Here is a 19,922-nt window from a genome sequence, read left to right as displayed (position 1 = left end):
TGTTACTGTTACATGAGAAACTATCTGTTCTGTAAGCCTTCACCTGAAGTACAATAAAATATTAAAAAAAAAAAAAAAAATTCTTGTTGTCTCTATTCCCTCTTGTTTTTACTTTTACAAACCAGCCATTTTTTCTGAGCCCTGCTCTTTCTTATACTACCTTGCCAAATGTATACAGTAGCACCCAATACACACTAATGTCTTGCTTTTCAACCTCTTTCCAGTGCCTGAAATTCATTACGTACATTGCCTCTGTGATGGTTAAGGTTGTGTGTCAGCTTGGCTAGGCCATAATTCTCAGTGGTTTGATAGTTGTATGAGGATGTAATCACTTTCATGATGAGATTTGATATTATGTGATCACCTCCATGATGGGATCTGCTGTGAGTAGCCAATCAGTTGAAAGGACATTTCCTTAGGCGTGTGGCCGGCATTGAATATAAGTGGATATTCTGGCAAGGTCTGTGGGCTTTTGCTTGTTCTGGATCCTGCAGCTGGCTCCTGTTCATCCGACCTCCAGTTCTTGGGACTTGAGCTAGCAGCTTACCTGCAGTCTTGCCTACTAATCTTGGGATTCGTCGATCTTCACAGGTTGTGAGCAAGAGCCCTGCTTTCTGACCTGCCAATCTTGGGTTCGCCAGCCCCTGTGGCTACGTAAATCAGGAAAACCCTCTATTGTGATGCACGGACTTGGGATGTTCCAGCCTCTACAACTGCGTGAGCCAGTTTCTTCATATAAATCTTTCTCTCTATATATATTTATACGCTTTACTGGTATTGGTTCTCTAGAGGACCCAGCCTAAGACAGCCTCCCAAGTTATCATGGGTGATAGTTTTATCAAATGTTTTCCCACTGCCTCATGTGAAATGCCATGTTTCTATCCTCCAATGTCAGTTTTCTATGTCTGCAAACCAGCTTCTAAGATGATGCCACATATTTTAGGTTATTTGCTCAAGCAGCACCCAGCTCCTGTTACCAATATCTACATTCATCTTAGAATAGGTTAGGCTTATGCTATATTAACAAATGATCCCAGAATCTCAACAGCTTATTTCATGGTCACTGCAAAGTCCTTTTCAGACTTGGAGATCTTTCTGGCAACTTCTTCCCATGAAGCAACTATGTGATCCAGGCTGACAGAGGCTCTACCAACTTACAGCTGCATTATCTGAAACATTTCAGCTTCCTTGGTTGATGCGACAGTATACCAGGTCTTCTAAGCTTTGCCCCAGATGTCTCCTCAAGGTCATAACTTAACAGGGAAACCCCAGAAAATAGCAGTGAGGGAGAGGAAATTTTTTTTTTTTTTTTAATAAAATCCATTTTCTGGTCTGGGAAACAGTGATTGCTGACAGTGTCTCATTAAACTCACAAGGAGCAAAACGTGAGATATTTAATCACTCCCTCCATTTGACAATGGGTTTCCAGAACGATTGGCCTCTGCCAGGGTTATTGTTGCTCAAAGATTAATATCAATATTGAATATTAGTTCAATCTTTTGACAAATGCAAAAGTGCCTTCTGTGTGCTCAGCACTATGCGAGGCACTTAGAGGGTACTGGTGGGGGAAAAAAAAATCCCAACCTGAAAATTACATTCACTTTACTAGGGAACCAAGGAAACAATTACAAGATGATTATACATAGCGGGAACATACGAAAGTTTTAGTAGGGCAATCAGGTTTCACAGAGAAGATCGAATGTTTCTCTGATTAGAACGTTTCTCAGAGAAATAAACTTGAAAATCAGGACTTCTGCAGAAAACTTCGAAAATACAGAATATCACAGAGCAAAATCAGAGATAACCTCTGTTAACATGTTGGTATATGTCCTTCTAGTTTTTGTTCCATAGAGTGATTTTAAAAATTGTATTAGACTGCGAGTAGTCTTACTGTGCTAAGGGGAAATTAGGGAGAGGGCCAAAGGAATGGAGCTTTCCTTTCACTTGCAGTAATATTTTCATGAATTCACAGCACGGTGTTGGCAGGTGTAATTAGTGAAGGATTCCAAGGGAAGTTTTATTTCACTTGGATTTGAGGCTCAGCATATCTTTAGCTGGAGCCTTGGTGGTGCAGTGGTTAAGAGCTATGGCTGCTAACCAAAACGTCGGCAGTTCGAATCCACCAATTCCTTGCAAACCTTATGGGGCAAGCTTAACTCTGCCCTGTCAAGTCACTATGAATAGGAATCAACTCGATGGCAACGGTTTTTTTTTTTTTTAAGTAACCTTTGCCTTTGAGGACTTTCTTTTAATGCTGATCAAGAGTATCTGGGTTTTAAGTGTCGTTATTAAGACAGACTGAATTTCACGCATAAAACCCAAACCAAACTAGTTGCCACGGAGTCTATTCCAACTCATAGCGACCCTCTAGGGCAGAGCAGAACTGTCCCATAGGGTTTCCAAGGAGCAGGTGGTGGATTCAAACTGCCGACGTTTTGGTTAGCAGATGAGCTCTTAATCATTGCGCCACCAGGGCTTCATGCATAGCGCGTCTATATTCCCACATCTGTCTATACCTATCCCTTTTATCCATCTATCCGCACTTACAATTTTGTTTATACTATAATTTGCTATATTCTTTTATACAGCATTTTTGCTAAAACAACAATTTCCGATGAAACAATTTAGATACTTAGTGCACTCTTCAGTCACAAAAAAGTTTCATACTACTCTTTGGGAAGACACTTTTCCAAGATTCGTTAAGAAATAGATACGGTATTATTGGAATATTTTTATTTTCCTTGTAACTTGTACCTTTTAGCTTGGAAATGGATACTTTTGATACTCGAATGTCGTTCACATTTAAAACACCGTGAATCTAAGTTTTCTTTTCGAAGAATTGCATTGCAGAAGTCCACTTTGGGAGGCCATTTCGTAGTTGGGGGAAAGGAGTAACAGGACACAAACTAAGAACTAAATGCACCGCCACCTTTCCAAAAAGGTCTCAAGGAAACAACGAAAATTCGGGACTCGTTGGGCGAGGTACAGCGTCCCCGGAAAGGGGCACGGTGCTCTGACATTAACAAAGAGTGCGACCTATGCAGGGTCAGCTAAGGTCTTTGCCATCACTACCGACCCAGACTGGCCACCTTCAGTAAGGTCCTGTCTTCCTGAGGCGGAGTCCTCGGCGGCTCTCAGTGAAACCAAAGCCTTGAGTATTCCGAAAAGGTTTGGGCCAGACCCTCGACTGCTTGGGATCCCGCTCCGGGCGCATCGAGCAGCCGGCCAGAGTTGATTCCATTTGACCCTGGGGCCCCTCCGTAGTCTGAAAGTTGCGCCGCGAACTCAGCCCCTTTCTCCGAAGCGGGAGTGTCCTTTAGGGAGAACATACTTTCTCTTGAAGAGGGACCACGTTGCTAAAGTATAAAATTTGAGGGCGATTTTAGTCTAGAACATTTAGGCACCTGGCTTTCTGCCCACTGTAAAAATGAAAATAGGTCGGGCATAATGCCGGATACATTAAGAGGTAATGTGCGGGAATGTCCACACAGTTGCGTGGTATTGACCAGTGTCTAGGTATTTATGCCCTTAACAAAAATGGCGTCGAAACGTGTCAACTGTGTATAGTCACGTGTTCGCAACCTGGCTAAGGGACAGTATGGCTTCAGGTCACAAGCGGATGTTATTATTATCCACTTCCGGGTGAGACCAATCGGGCGCCATCTTGTCTTGTTCTTGAAGAAGTAGAAGCATCGAAGGGATTGGAGAAGGTATTGCAGGAACGGTGGCAACAACCGTGTTCCGCAACCGGAGTGGGTAAGTGATGGAGAACAATTACGCGCAGGGATTTGCCGGGCCATTACTACCCTCTTTGGTTTCGGTGGCGAAGGTACCATAACTTAACGTAGGATGTGTGCGCTGCTTGGCGCGACCGCTGGAACCTGACTCCCTTAAAGCGGCGGCGTCCGCTGATTTGGTGGATCAGAGCCGTTCTCTCGATGTAAAGTTAATGTACCTGGTAGAGAGAGTGCTCACAACCCCTTCCTGTAACTACGAGAGTTTCCTTTGGGATAAGAAGGGTCTAATTGTTGGTTCCTGACCGGCCGTTAAGCACTGCGCGTGCGTAGTGGGCACCCTCTTATGGGGAGGGGAGCAAGGAGGGGTGGAGGCGGTGTGGGCCCCCGACCTGGAGCTTATGCCTTGTGCGGCGCCTACTACGCAGGCGCGGCCAGGGGAAACTACGTCTTGTTGACTATAATTAGGTTCCTTAGTTTGTTTTTCTTGTGTTCTTATCCGATGGTGGACATTAGGCGTTAAGTTTTACGAGCGAAAGAGGTAGTATCAATTTTTTTAGTTGTAATATCCTGTGGTAGCTGTTACTGACATCTGCCCACCATGGGCCCTCAATAGATGTTTGATCGTCAGTTGGTAATTCATAGAAGAGCTTGTTAACATTCTAGTTTAAGATTTTAATCCCTCTTTAATCTCTTTTCCCACAACCAAGTAAAATGAAATAAACTTGGAAGTTGTCATTGGACTGCAGCAAGGCAAAAACAAAAAAAAAAGCGGGGGCTATAGGGAAAGTAACAGTAATCCAGTTTTTTTAAGATTTTCTTGAGAGACTCCACATTATAAAAATTTATTAATAAGTTTTATTTTTTAGAACAATTTTAGATTTACAATAAAATTGAGCGAGTAGTCCAGAGAGTTCCCATGTAGTCCGGCACACAGTTTCTCCTGTTATTAACATCTTACATTAACATGGTAGGTATGATATATTTGTTACAATTAATGAACCAATATCTATACATTATTATTAACTAAAGTCAATAGTTTATTAGATTTCCTTAGTTTTTGCCTAATGTCCTTATTCTGTTTCAGAATACCATCCAGGATACCACATTACGTTTAGTTGTCATGTACCATTAGGCGCCTCTTGGCTGTGAGAGTTTCACAGACTTTGCTTGTGTTTGATGACCTTGACAGTTTTGAGGATCTAGGCAGATATTTTGTAGATTACCCCTCTACTGGAATGTATTGGATGCTTTTCTCATGATTAGACTGGGGTTTGGACATTTTGAGACAAGAATTAAAGAGGTAAAGTGCCATTTTCATCACATTGTATCAAAGATACATGCTATCAACAAGGTTTATCACTCTTGTTATTGACCTTAATCACCTGTCTGAAGTAGTTGTCCGTTTCTCCACTATAAAATTACTTAGTTTTCTTTGGAAGGAAGTCACTATGCACAGCCCATGCCTAAGGAATATGAATTTATATGCTCCCTCTTTGGCGGTAGAGTATCTCTGTAATTTATTTGGAATTCTTCTGCATCAGAGATTTGTTTCTTTTCTCCCATTTATTATTTAATTGTTTATATTGGTATAGACTCATTAATATATTTAATTCATACTTTGGGTTCTAATCCAATACTGTATTATTTTGTTGCTGTTGGGAGCTCTTTAAGTTGGTTTCTGTGCCACCTTTACATGCCCCATCAATTTTTTTTTTGGGGGGGGGATGTGCTTCCTTGCTTTCTGGCACTACAAGATTCTCCAGGCTCATCTTTTATTTTTCCTGCCCAAGTCCTAGAATTAACCATTTCTCCAAGGAGCACTGGTTGCTTTTATTAGAGAATTGTATTAGAAACCAAGTTCTGGGTGCTAGATGTGCTTGTTGCTTACTGGGGGGTTTTTTCTTTTAGGTCTTTTATACGTTTATTTTTTAATTATCACTTTTTTTTTTTTTTTTTTTTTTGTATCTACCAACTGTATCTACCAAACTATCCAATTCTCCGGTATTTTTTGAGCATCTCTCTTGAGCTGCAAGCTGCAAAATATTTCAGTATATACTAAGATGCATGTCACATCAAGTAGCAAAAATAATTTTTTTACCATATTCCAAATGGTTGTAAGATTAACCTTTACTGGTGCCGTTTCCAAGTAACCTGACTAGGACAAATTAATTCTTTTTGACTTAGAGGTCAGTCAACTGGTGTATAGAACAGAAATGGCAGAGGTGAAGAGGGTTGTTGGATTTTGTGATCTCAGAGCTTTATGTTTAATGTGAAAAACAGTCCACCAAATGCTTCAAAGGATAAATATGTTCTGTTATCTCTTCGCTTTTGTGATTGATGTTTAAAAGCTTTACAGCAAACGCCACATTTTAATTCTCATCCATCTCTGTCACTTCGTCTATCAGATGACTTTTGCAAATATTAATGATTGCCATTTAAACAAGCAGTTTTAGAAACCTCAAAGCAATGAATGTTCTATTATAGAGTCATCTAAGAAGAGGATAAAATAAATGATGGTCTTTTCTGGTGATAGTCATTAAGTTTGGTTTTCCATCAGCATGATGGCTTTGATGATCTGATGCAAACCTTGGTTATTGATCTTTCTGTTCTTTCCAAATCTCAGTTGTCCTTCGAGGAAATAGTTAATTTGCCATAAAGGGAGATACTCTTAGGAAAGTTTGCAGCCTTGCTCGTCATAATCAGATCCTCCAAGCTTGAGAAGTTGATCTTTAGGATTAAGGCTAAAGCAAAACCAGATGAATTGGTATTGATTTTTGATGTTATAAAATTACAGTAGCAATTAGAATGGTTGAATTAGTGGTTGGATATTAATGTATTTATTTGCTAACATTTCAGTGAGTGAATAAAATATTTAACTACTTAATATGTGTAAAGCACTATGGTGAGTGGTGGCATAGTGGTTAGGAGCTATGGCTGCTAACCAAAAGGTCGGCAGTTCGAATCCACCAGGTGCTCCTTGGAAACTCTATGGGGCAGTTCTGGTCTGTCCTATAGGGTTGCTATGAGTCGGAATCGACTCGATGGCAGTGGGTTTGTTTTTTTGGTTTGGTAATATGTGTAAAGCACTATGGTCAATTAAAAAAATTTATAAGGCACTTCCTCTGCCTCAAGAAATTCTTGTTTGAACCAAGACAGAAACACATGAAAATTCTGTACAGTCACTGTATTTACTTGTACATACAAGTACTATATATACATCTTTTTTAACTCATCATCATGGATATTTTAAAGCAGCGCAAAAGTAGAAAAGTGTAGAAAACCCTAGTTTACTCATCACCCATCTTTGATAGTTGTCAGTATTTTCAAAGTCATTATTAAACCAGTGTATAATTGCGACTTCTAATGGTACAGGCCATGTTATTTCGCTAAATCATAATGAAATTAAAACGTGTATCTTTTGATTACTGCCTGGTGTACCTTTATATTCTTTTTGTTTTCCAGATTTTGCATTTGTTTATGAGCAGTAAAGAAGATTTTATGGTAAAGGTGCAGGAAGAAAGAGTAGGGCTTTAAATCCTTGCCATCCAATCACTTATACTTTAGTTCTTTAATTAAAAAAAATAATTTTTGAAACCCTTTATCAAGCATTTTGCTAGATGCCAAAACATATACAAAAGTTTATGTTAAATATTTGAATAATCCTAGTTTTATACTCAGTTTTTCCCTGAAATCTGTCCCATTTCCCCAAAATGTAGCCTAACTGTAAATTGAGTTCTCATGATCAAAGTTCTCTTTTTTGGGCTGGAATCTATATTTTTTTTTCTAAAAATACACATGTGATAAAGAGCACAGAAAAATGTAAAATAGACCATCAAAATTCCCTGAGTTCTACCTGTTTCTGCTCCCCAGCATTTACCAATTTAACTTTTTTTTTTCATTTTTTCCCATACAAAAATTTACACATACATTGTTACGTGACTATAATTGCTCTCCCCATACAGTGACAGCACACTCCTCCTTTCCACCCCGATTGCCTATGTCCGTTCAAACCAGCTCCTAACCCTGTCTGCCTTCCCATCTCACCTCTGGACAGAAGCTGCCCGTTTAGTCTCTTGTATCTACTTGAGCTAAGAGGCACACTCCTCGCGAGTATCACTTTATGTCCCATAGTCCAGTCCAATCCTGTCCAGTCCCTGTCTGAAGAGTTGGCCTCGGGAATTGTTTTAGTTCTGTGCTGATAGAGAATCCAGGGGCCGTGCTTTCCAGGGTTCCTCCAGTCTCAGACCATTAAGTCTAGTCTTCTTACTAGAATTGGAGTTCTGCACCCCACCTTTCTCCTGCTCCATCAGGGACTTTTGTTGTGTTCCCTGTCAGGGTGGTCATTGGTGGTAGCCAGGTACTATCTAGTTCTTCTGGTCTCAGGCCGATGAAGTCTCTGGTTTATGTGGCCCTTTCTGTCTCTTGGGCTAATAACTTTTGTTGTGTCTTTGGTGGTCTTCATTCTCCTTTACTCCAGGTGGTTGGGACCAACTGATGCATCTTAGATGGCCACTTGCAAGCTTTTAAGACCCCAGACGCAACTCAACCAAAGTAGGATGCAGAACATTTTCTTAATAAGCTTTGCAATGCCAGTTGACCTAGATGTCCCCTGAAAGCATGGTCCCTAGACCCCTCCCCCTGCTACTCTGTCCCTCAAAGTGTTTGATTGTATTCAGGAAATTTCTTAGCTGTGGTTTAGTCCAGTTGTGCTGACTTCCCCTGTAGTGTGTGCTGTCCTTCCCTTCACCTGAGATAATTATTATCTATTATCTAGTTAGTAAATAACCCTCACCCTCCCTCCACACCCTCGTAACCATCAAAGAATGTTTTCTTCTGTGTTTAAACCTTTTCTTGAGTTCTTGTAATAGTGGTCTTATATAGTATTTGTCCTTTGTGACTGACTAAATTCGCTCAGCATAATGCCTTCTAGCTTCCTCCATGTTATGTTTCATGGCTTCATTGTTCTTTATGGTTGTGTAGTATTCCATTGTGTGGATATACGATAATTTGTTTATCCATTCGTCCATTGATGGGCACCTAGGTTGTTTCCATCCTTTTGCTATTGTGAACAGTGCTGCAATGAACATCAGTGTGCATATATTTATTAGTGTGACGGCTCTTATTTTTCTAGGATATGTTGCAAGCAGTGGGATAGCTGGATCGTATGGTACTTCTGTTTCTAGCTTTTTAAGGAAGTGCCAAATCGATTTCCAAAGTGGTTGTACCATTTTACATTCCCACCAACAGTGTGTAAGTGTTCCAGTCTCTCCACAACCTCTCCAGTATTTATTATTTTGTGTTTTTTTTTGGATTAATGCTAGCCTTGTTGGGGTGAGAGCATTTACCAATTTTAAGATTTTTTCTAATTTAGGAATTTTCTATGTATAATTGTATTCTTAAAAAGCCTTAAATGGTATCATTATTTCATGTAGTTTTTTTTCAGTTAGTAATACAATTTGTAGGTTAATACACATCAGCACGTAAATGTCTGCCTTATTTTTTTAATGGCTGAGTAATTGTCCATGGGTGCGCAAATGATTAAGCACTAAACTCCTAGCCGAAAGGTTGGTTGGCGGTTCGGACCCACCCAAAGGTGCCTCAGAAGACAGTTCTACTTCACACACAAAGGGTCACCATGAATTAGAATTGTCTTGACAGCAACTGACAACAGCGACAACTGGTCCACTGTATGGTTCACTAATTTATTTAACCCATTTCACTTTAATTAAATGTCACTAAATGTTTACTGTACAAAAAATGCTGCAGTTTTTTGGGTTACGGTGTGAGTATAGACATCCATGGTTTAAATCCCTGAAGTGGAACTACTAGGTTAGAGGGGTATGCGTTTAAAATTTCCATAAGATTCTGTAATGTTAAGTTGTCTTCCAAAAAGACTAACCATTTAGGGTTCCACCTACACTGTCATCTAACACTCATCCTCTGTAGCTAAATTGAGTTTCTCAACTCCAGTTTTAATTAAAGCACTTTATTAAATAGTTCCAAACATCTTACTTCCTTGACTTTTATTACCAGGTTCTTTGCTTCACAATTCCATGTCTTTTCTACATTTTCTCAGGCTAAGTGCACTTAAATAGTGTACTTGAATAGTAGCTTCCATAAAAACTTTCTCACTGAGTAAAAGTTAGAAGTGATTGGTTTAAACATACAGAAAAATGGCTGTAAGTAATACAAATCAAACTCTTGAAAATACCCAAAACCGCTTTGTGTATAGGAAAACTTTGAAGTTTCCTTTTTTTTTTTGAATGAAAGTTTCAACTTATGGTGTGAGAAGAAGGGACAGAAAGACTAACTTGGATTGAAGAATTCTTCCAGAAATAAAATGAAATCTAGGTAAGTCTTAGATTGCCTCTAGAGAAGAAAATGGAGAATTGAGCAGAAATGGATTGACGTGATCAACCCCCGCCGCTAACAGTTACAAATTTGAGGAGTACTGCCACAAATGATACTGAGAAAGTCCTAACGGTGATATTGTTGTTAGTTGCTGTCAACTCTACTCTGACTCATGGCAACCCTACGTGTGCAGAGTAGAACTGCTCCAGAGAGTTTTCAAGGCTGTGACCTTTCAGAAGCAGATCACCAAGCCTGTCTTCTGAGGGGCTTGTCTGGGTGGGTTCAAACTGTCAGTCTTTCAGCTAGTAGTTGGGCGCTTAACAATTTGCACCACCAAGTGCTCCCAGTGATAATATTAACCATTGCTTATTGAAGCTTCCTGTGCTGAGTCTTTTTATGTGTTGCTCTTTTAATCCTCAGTTAGCCCTATGAGGTAGACTCTCATAATTTCCCCCATTTTACAGACAAGAAAACCAAAGATTAAACAGTAGTGAATTTGCCCAAGCTCACACAGCTGATGGGTGTACAGTTAGGAATCATGAACCAGAGCTTGTGCTCTGAAGTAAAAGTTGATGACCAGAAGATTTAAAAGGAGAACTGAAAAAGTTGTCTGTGACAACAGTTAAACATGAGTAAGGAGAAAACTTTGTTTTCTGATATCCTGAAACAAAAATGTATGTATTGGAAATGATGATAGGGAGTCAATACATATCATATTTCATCATTAAAGTGGTTTTACCAAGTGCACATCTGTTTGCAACTCTAGCAGGCACTGTATAAAGCTTACATTGTATAAATTTACAACTTACATGAGAAAAATCTATGCATTGAACTCATTTAATATACCTTAAAAGCTTTGGAAGACATAAGCTGTGCTTGTGTGGGCGTTTTGGTTCTCATAAATACACGCCAACAGCTTTTTTATCATTAACTTAAAAGTAAACAGAAAAAGGAGAAACTAGAGACCATTCACTTATTCGTTTGGTGTTTAGTGCCTGGGTCGCTGTGAGTCGGAATTGACTCAATGGCAACGGATTTGGTTTTTTTCCTTATGTGCAAGATAAAAAGGAACCCTGATGGCGCAGTGGTTAAGTGTTCGGCTGTCCTGTCAACTGCTCTGCAGAAGAAAGATGTGGCAGTCTGCTTCCATAAAGATTACAGCTTTGGAAACCCTATGGGGTGGTTCTAGTCCTACAGGGTCGCTATGAGTCGGAATTGACTGTATGGCAGTAGGTTTGGTTTCGTTGGGTTTATGTGCAAGATGCTCTCCTGTACTTTATGGAAAATAAAGAGATGAATAAACTTATATCAGTTTTTAAAAGCTGTTGATATAGTGGGAAGTAAACCATTTCAGGGACTGACAAACTGTTCTTTTCTTGCTGATGTTAATTTCTGTACATAGAATTCATAGGAAAATCTGAATTAATGCATTTTATTTCCTTTATGTACCACTTAAGCTAGTACCAAGTAGATGATAATCTTCCTTTGAAATGTTATTTGTTGTTCCTTTTTTTCTTATCATGTACAACAGTTTCTAAGTTTGACATTCTTTTGCATTGTCAATGAACTGTTCAAGTAAATAAAAAAGATATTTTGGAAGAAACATAGATGTTAAAAAGCTTTGCCTTCTCATTTCTGATGTATCTGTTTAACTTTATAATGGTAAAGTGATTTCCCATTACAAAGTTAATAGAAGGAAAAATTCTGCCTTAGTTTTGAGATGATTATAGGCTTCCACATTGCATCTTTTGAGTTTATTTTTATTAATTTGAGGAAATATTTCATAATCTAAGAGAAAGCATTCTCTTTTTTTCCTCCTCAGGACATAAATAATCTTGCTGCTATGCTTCCAAGCTGTATTCTGAATCAACTTAAGTTTTAAACAAGGTGAACCTTTGAGGTCAGTTTAAAGTAATACTTTGTTTCTTCTGGTTGTTTCCTCTTTTTTTAAAAACTTTTAATTAAAGTTGTAAATGAGGTTACTTTTCAAGGGCTCTGATGACTCATATAGCTTTAAAGGGCTTTAAAGATACAGTTGGAAAAGAGGAGAAGGAAAACCTGAAGAGAAGTTGGAAAAAGAATTATATTTAGCTTGAAACTGATCATCAGTTTAGTTGTTGGCCTCAAGTGTGGTGCTATTTGGTTCCTATCTTTGCCATATTTTAATAATGCCATTATAATAGAATATATTAGTATAGCTAGACAAGTACATTTGACTCATAAGTTAGTCAGAGCAACAAAATAATATATCTTCTCTAGTACACAGTGTTGTGAAAGTGCGAAATGAGAATCTGCCATTAGAAGAACTGTATAACATTCTGAAAATGCTTCCAAGACTGGAGTACAAAATTTTAAGAGCCTGAATTGAATTGGACAGTTGTCCTATTTGAATTGGTGCCTCTTGCCTTCTTGTCACCTGTTTTTCCTACATTTTGTTCTCCTGCAATAATAAGGCTTGCTTTTGTTTTTAGAATAGAGGAAAGGGTCAGTATAGAGAAGGATTCGTTTAGTAAACATTTCTTGAATACCTGCTATGTGCTAAGCCCTGGGTTACAAAAATGAGCAAGAATCCTGCCTGCTTACTTGTGTGTATCATTGATTCTTGAACAAAGTTGTATGCAAGTATTGGATAAAGTACATAGATATTAAACTGATAAGAATCTTAAACTTTTTATTACGAAAGTTTTCAAACTAGTGTACAGAAAAGTAAACTAATGTGCAGAAATTCCCCTCCCTTTCCCTGCATACCATCACCTAGATTTTAATAGTTATTAACAAAGTACTCTCATTCCTTTACCTGTTAAGAAACCTAGTGTTGGAGAATATCTTACTTTCTGGACTGGTCTGATTATTTCTCTTTGATACTGTTTACCTTATTCCTCAATCCCCTGTAATTCCTTTTTACTGGAAGTGAGATCCAAAAGCTCAACTGGATTCAGTTAAACATTTTTAATAAGAATATTCCTAGCGATCCTGGGTACATAATAGTGTATGTCATGTGGAGACACCTAAATAATCTATGAGGGTGGTATTTTAGCAACCTTAGAATTTCTGATTTCCTATCAACTTTTCTTCTAAGATGAGTCAATTATTAGGTAGTTTTCTAACTCTGTTACACTTTTTGCATTCATTAGCTGTAATTCTTTATATGGAAGAGCTTTTACCAACTAGAGCTATTTTGGTCCCCTCTTAAAGAGTCTTGGTTAGGGATGATTAAATACCTTATTTTCATAATCTTCATATTAATTTAATTAGGTTTCACAAGATTTATATTGGGAAAAATTGGATTTTTTTAAAAATCTTTTTTGAGCTAAGTTGATTAGAGTTGTGCTTGCAACCATATTGAGGCCAGGGTTAACATGGCATTTTTTACTCTTGCTTGCCAACATAATAAATCCAGTTGCCTCTGGCATCCTATTGACCAGAATTTTAGAGCTCTGATCACATAGATGTATCATATAATAGTTTCTAATGTGTAAGGTTTTAAAATTAAAGAACTCTCCCTCTAATTTTTAAACTGTTTACTTTGTTGAGAATTGGAAATAGAATATATTTAAAGAGTCAGGATGTGGGATCAAGGAGGACAGCCTTGGCAGCAGTGGCCCTTGAACCAACAACAATGGATGCAGTCATTCCAGCACCAACAGGATCCAAGTAAGGAAACAAATTAAGTTTGATGGGGGTGGGGCGTGGAGGTGTATGGAGATGGGAGAGGGATAGGTGATGGGATTAGAGGAGCTGGAATTGGGGTTGTATTATATGGGAGAAAGTTGTGGCAGTCTGCTTCTGTAAAGATTTACAGCCTTGCAAACGCTATGGGGCAGTTCTCCTCTTTCTTGTAGGGTCACAATGAGAATGGACTTGATGGCAATGGGGTTTTCGGTTTTATTGGATCATTTTATGGTCACAATTTAATCTTTTCTGATAAATAGCCTTGTCATAGGATACATAGTAGGGAATGAATTTCCCTTTGGAAGACTTCCTCACAGGGCAGAAGGCTTTATGAAGTTTTTCTGTTTCTTAGTTCTTGTTTTCCTAAAGAAAGGAAAATCTAAAATCTGTTGTTTCATTTTCCTGCCTTTGTAAGTAGACCATACTTTCTATTGTTAATTCTGAATCTTCTGATGACTCAGGCTTGAATTCTATATAAATCATACTCAAATGTATGTTGTATCATTTTAAAATTTTTTGATAATGGAATATTTCAAGCATATACAAAGGTAGGAAAAAGAGTATAGGAAGTCCTCATTTATTGCTTAGCATTAACAGTTACTAATTCATGACCAATCTTGTTTTATCTGTATCTCCCTGTACCCTGCTCTGCCCTTACTCTGTTGGTTAATCTGATGCTATATCTTTTCCTAATAGCTATTTAGTATTCTGGAGCCCTAGTGGCACAGTGGTTAAGAGTTCGGCTGCTGACCAAAAGGTCGGCAGTTCGAATCCACCAGCCGCTCCTTAGAAGCCCTGTGGAGCAGTTCTACTCTGTCGTATAGGGTTGCTATGAGTCGGAATCAACTTGACGGCAGCGGCAACAACTTTGTAGTATTCTGTTGCAGAATGCACTGTAATTTTTAAAAATTTTTTGTTGTTGAGAATATACACAGCAAAACATACACCAATTCCGCAATTTCTACATGTACAATTTAGTGACATTGATTACATTCTTTGAGTTGTACAGTCATTCTCACCCTCCTTTTCTGAGTTAGTCCTCCCCCATTACAATAAACTCACTGCCCCCTAAGCTTCTTATCTAATCTTTCAAGTTGCTGTTGTCAGTTTGATCCCATGTAGATAGTTCTTAAAAGAGCACAGTGCTCAAGGCCAGACAGTCTTTACTAGTTAAGCTTAACTATTATTTGGTGTTAAGAAGACTTCAGGGGATATTTTTTGTTTAAAGTTTAAATATTATTTCAGGACAATAGTTTCAGGTGTTCATCCAACCTCCATGGCTCCAGAAAGTCTGGAGTCCATTAGAATTTGAAATTCTGTTCTGCATTTCCCCCTCTTTGATGAGGATTCTTCTGTAGAATCTGATAAAAATGTTCAGTAATAGTAGCTGGGCACCATCCAGTTCTTGTGGTCTCATGGTAAAGGAAGCAGTTGTTCATGGAGGGAATTAGCCACACTAGAATGTACTGTGATTTAACAGATTCACTTTTGGATGTTTGAATGTTTATAGCTTTTTGCTTTTTGAAACAATTAGTACAGTCTCATATTATTCCCTTGTCCAATTATTTTCTTAGGAAAAAATCCAAGAACTGGGTTTGCTAGGTCACAGTTACACACCTGTAAAGTATTTGATACGCATTGCCAAGTTTTACTCCACATGGGTTATGCCAATTTATGTTTCCACCAAAGTGTATGAAATGCTTGTTTAATCTTCACTAAAGTGAGATGTGAAAAATCGTATCTTACTCTGCTTTGTGTTTCCTTTATAATAATATTAGATTGTAAAATGTTAAGTACACATATGTGATGGAAAGGAGAGCTTTCAAGACAGTGAGAACAATGAATTTTGAGTAAAAAATGACTAAGAATTGTTAAGGAAGTTATATTAACTAGAGAAGGGACCCTTAGCTAAAGAAGGGCAACTCTGAGGAGGAGCAGGAGTAGACAGCTACACTTATCCAAGGAATATAGGCTTGAGTGTAAGCCTGGAAAGATGAATAGGATATGTTCAGGGAATAAAGAAGTAAGTTTGATTATTCATTTTTGTTGTAGTTAAAAGAAAGAGGGGGGGAAGACTTTTTAAAACTTCATAAGCTAAGGTATAGGAAATATACTTACGAGTTAATACTAAAATAGGTTAAGAACCTTTTTTGTGGAGTCGTTTTATGAAAGTCTTAAGTAGTTTATATATTTTCTGTTTTCAATATGGGTTATTTTCTCAGTGTCCTTCAGCCATAACATGCTGTAGTATTTCAGACCTCTAGTAAGGAATATCTGACATGATTGTTTCATGTAGAGGCAATATATGGTAGTGACACTATTCTTTTAGCACCTGTATTCTGAATGTTAAATTTTGCTATGTTAATTTACATTAGGCCAGATTGACTGGGCTGCTTTGGCTCAAGCTTGGATTGCCCAAAGAGAAGCTTCAGGACAGCAAAGTATGGTAGAACAACCACCAGGAATGATGCCAAATGGACAAGATATGTCTACAATGGAATCTGGTCCAAACAATCATGGGAATTTTCAAGGAGATTCAAACTTTAACAGAATGTGGCAGCCAGGTTTGTTGTTTATGTTTTCCAAATTTTAGAACTTTTTTTTTTTTTTTTAAATAAAATGAGGATTGAAGTCAAATTATTTAATTTGCTTAGTTTTATGACTTCTTGATATTAATGCTCTTAAAGAATAGGTAGTTTCAGTTTGATTTGACCTTGACATTAAAATTATTCTGTACTCAGTCTGCTAGCATTGTGGCACTCAGTTTGATTCTTTTCTTGGTTCTTCATTCCTAGGCTGACAGGGGCTGGGAACACTCTGGAAACCTCACTTGGCATCTAGGGAAGAGAGCCATTCTATGTCTCTCTGTTGCAACCTCTGGCCTTTTCAGAAGCAGCACTGGCAGAGCAAAACATGTCTAGCCTCTAATTAAAGAAAAATTGTGTCACTATGTGACAAATTAGTCTGTCAAATATACTCTGCCCCTACCATCCCCCTACCTTTTTCTTCCCTCTTTTTCAGATAGCGAAGATCTTCTATAACTTTTTTTATTTTTTGTTTGTTTGTTTTTTTTAACCTCACAGTATGATTTAGTTAATGCTAGTTCATTTTTCCGTGGCTTGTGTTATTAATTATTTTTAATAGTCACTTCAAATTATTTATAGAGAAAATCCCACATTTGTGTATGCTGATGGTGAAGTCATATCCCCTTCTCCCTATTAATGCTTAATTATTATTGTTTCTCACTGTAAGAATGGAAAATTCAGAAAGTTATCCTCTAGCATCATTCTTAAAAGGATAATGAATATTCCAGTCTTTGATACTGTTAGGGGTGGTTCATTTCTAGTTTTCTTGAAGCTATGCAAAATTTCCCCAAGTTTGAAAATGTTTTGGTCTCCAATTTCAAGCTTACAAATGACTCACCCTGGCATTCCCACCCCCTAATTTTACTTGGCTAACTTTCTCTATGTCCTTGGGCAAATGATTTACTTCTTTGTGCCTCAGTTTTCCCTTCTGAAATTGGCAAAATGAATGCTTGATTTCTCCCTACCTCACAGGGATGTTGTGAGGATAAATGTGTTCATGGAAGAAATTATATAAAATCTCAAGATAACTATTTTTTATGGTGGTGTTATTGAACAAAAAGAAAAATTCAACCAAAAAATTGCTTTGCATTTTGTTACATTCATTAAAAATAATTTTGAGCATTGGGTTTCCATTTGTTTAGGGTATGAATTAGAGTAAATGGTGTAAGCTCATTTGAATTATTTATAAAATAGTTTAAGTCTTTGCTTATTTTTATGATATACAAAAGGAATTTGACCAAGAAGTCATAAATTTTTTCTTTATCTGTTTCTTTACTGAAAATCTAGCTTTCTTGAAATCTTAAAAATCTGTGTTGATTTTGTTATAACTCCCTGTTGAATGTTTTTATACCTGAATCCTAAATAGAATGGGGAATGCATCAGCAACCCCCACACCCCCCTCCAGATCAGCCATGGATGCCACCAACACCAGGCCCAATGGACATTGTTCCTCCTTCTGAAGACAGCAACAGTCAGGACAGTGGGGAATTTGCCCCTGACAACAGGCATATATTTAACCAGAACAATCACAACTTTGGTGGACCACCCGATAATTTTGCAGTGGGGCCAGTGAACCAGTTTGACTATCAGGTGAAAGATATTTTGTTGCTTTAATATTGTAGATGTGCACGTAATCCATTCTTTGGAAGTGTCTCATCAAGAGTACCTAAGATAATGTGTTTCCCTTTTCAGACTTGTACAGATAAGCACATTTTATGTCTCAGAAGATTTATCTGTTTTTGAGTGTTAAAATCGTTAGATTTTTTTATGTTATGTGTTTTTTTATTTGCTTAGGAAAGTGGTATAAAGGGCCTTTAGGGAAAAAATCGGAGAAAATGAAAAATATGAATGTGCAGTAGCTATATGATGTTTTATTTTCTAATTTATGATTTCAAAGTGACATTTAAATATTAAATAAAGTTTAGAAAATGCATAGTAGTTGAATACATTGTTTATCAATAGTAGATTATGGCTAAGATTTGCATAAATACATCAACGTAGATCATCTAAGTGCAGTTCTTTGCGCTACATAGAATTATGACCGTTTTTCTAGTGTCTTTTTTTTTTTCATTCTAATGTGACATGCTAATGGAATTGTACATTATTTTCTTTGGAGCATCGAATTCATTCCTAGGGACATAGAACTCTATGGGGAATAGTGTCATTATGTGGGGCTTTATTTTCTCTACCTGCTTTGCCAGGCTCTACCCTTAAATTACAGTGCTAGGTGTCATTTTGAGATAATAATTGCAATTGCTACCTTACAGTCTGAGCTATCATAATTTAAAATTTTGGGGGGGAACCACCATACATTATTTTACTAATTTAATGATGAATTTATAATGGACATAAATGTAAACAATATTCACCTTGAGTTCTCTTATTCATACTTGTTCAGCTGCTTAATTTGCTGTATACTCGTAATTGGTATACAGATATGACAGTTTTTGTTTGTTTTGGTTTCTGAAGAATATAGTAGCAGGGAGCTTCTACTTACACCACATTTGCATGATAGATCCCCATACTTAGCAAAGCAGAGTTCTCTTGGCAACTGGCTTAGAAAAACCTCTGAAAATAGCAAAGTTCGAAAAAAAAATTAATGTGATGATTCAGAAACTTCTATCTTGTTTATAAGTAGATATTACTTGCAAGATTATAGCAACTACTTAAATTCACTAGTAGTAGGAAATTGGAATTGATAAAAAAAATTCCTGCATTTTCTAGTTATAAAAAAATTGGCATTTATTTGCTATCTTAGTGATAGGATTAGTTTATAAATGGATTCAGAATTAAAAAGCTAATATATATATATATATATAAATCCTTTTCTATATTTCTTGAAAATATATATCCTTTTCTATACTTTTTGAAAATAGTATATTAGATGGCTTTTAGAAGGCTCTTTGCATTTACAAGGGCAGAAAATCTTTATCTTTCTTAAGGAAAGTAAGCCTAGGTTCTTGGGGCTGCAGAAATATCGGTGGATATTAGAACCATGGAATTCTTGGATTTGCTGCACACATGGATTTCTACTGTCCCAGTTCATAACACACGTGTGTCCCAGAGAATATATTGTATTAATGAGAGGAAAAATAAACTGCAATACTCTTTCAGCATGGGGCTGCTTTTGGTCCACCGCAAGGTGGATTTCATCCTCCTTATTGGCAACCAGGACCTCCAGGACCTCCGGCTCCTCCCCAGAATCGAAGAGAAAGGCCATCATCATTCAGGGATCGGCAGCGTTCACCTATTGCACTTCCTGTGAAGCAGGAGCCTCCGCAAATTGGTAGCTATTTAACTGTTTAGTAAACCACAGTTGCATGATTTCTTGATCATGTAAAAGGGATTTCCTCTGTTTTCTGAAATTGTTTTAATGCCTCTGGTATTTTAGGTATTGATACTTTAAGACACTATTATTTTAGTCATAAAACCTTAAGAAATATAAAAATGATACTGGTCTAAAATACAAAATGTTTTTAATAATTTTCTTTAAATCTTTACCTCAAGCTCCAAATTTTGTTATGAAATACAAACTTATGGTGATCATAGCATCTTGATTATTTTCTTCAAATTTTAC

General features: G+C 37.4%; 1 protein-coding gene across 11 annotated transcripts in view; it reads left to right on the top strand.

Annotated features, from left to right (window-relative positions):
• The first annotated feature begins 3,624 nt into the window (after nt 1-3,624).
• Nucleotides 3,625-19,922, top strand: part of PNISR (PNN interacting serine and arginine rich protein) — a 28,628-nt gene continuing 12,330 nt past the window's right edge. For 2 of the 11 annotated variants that reach the window (XM_023727585.1, XM_023727586.1), the window contains exons 1-6: nt 3,655-3,756; nt 11,911-11,988; nt 13,623-13,742; nt 16,136-16,324; nt 17,712-17,935; nt 19,460-19,631. In XM_023727585.1, coding sequence (XP_023583353.1) covers nt 13,655-13,742; nt 16,136-16,324; nt 17,712-17,935; nt 19,460-19,631 — 673 coding nt within the window. In that variant the 5' untranslated portion in view covers nt 3,655-3,756; nt 11,911-11,988; nt 13,623-13,654. The other 9 variants (XM_023727581.1, XM_023727582.1, XM_012554421.2 and 6 more) reach the window with 9 other exon arrangements.

This window comes from Trichechus manatus, unplaced genomic scaffold (genome assembly GCF_000243295.1).
Source record: "Trichechus manatus latirostris isolate Lorelei unplaced genomic scaffold, TriManLat1.0 scaffold00017, whole genome shotgun sequence".
Taxonomy (NCBI): Eukaryota; Metazoa; Chordata; class Mammalia; order Sirenia; family Trichechidae; genus Trichechus; species Trichechus manatus.
This window is presented reverse-complemented; position numbering and strand designations above follow the sequence as displayed.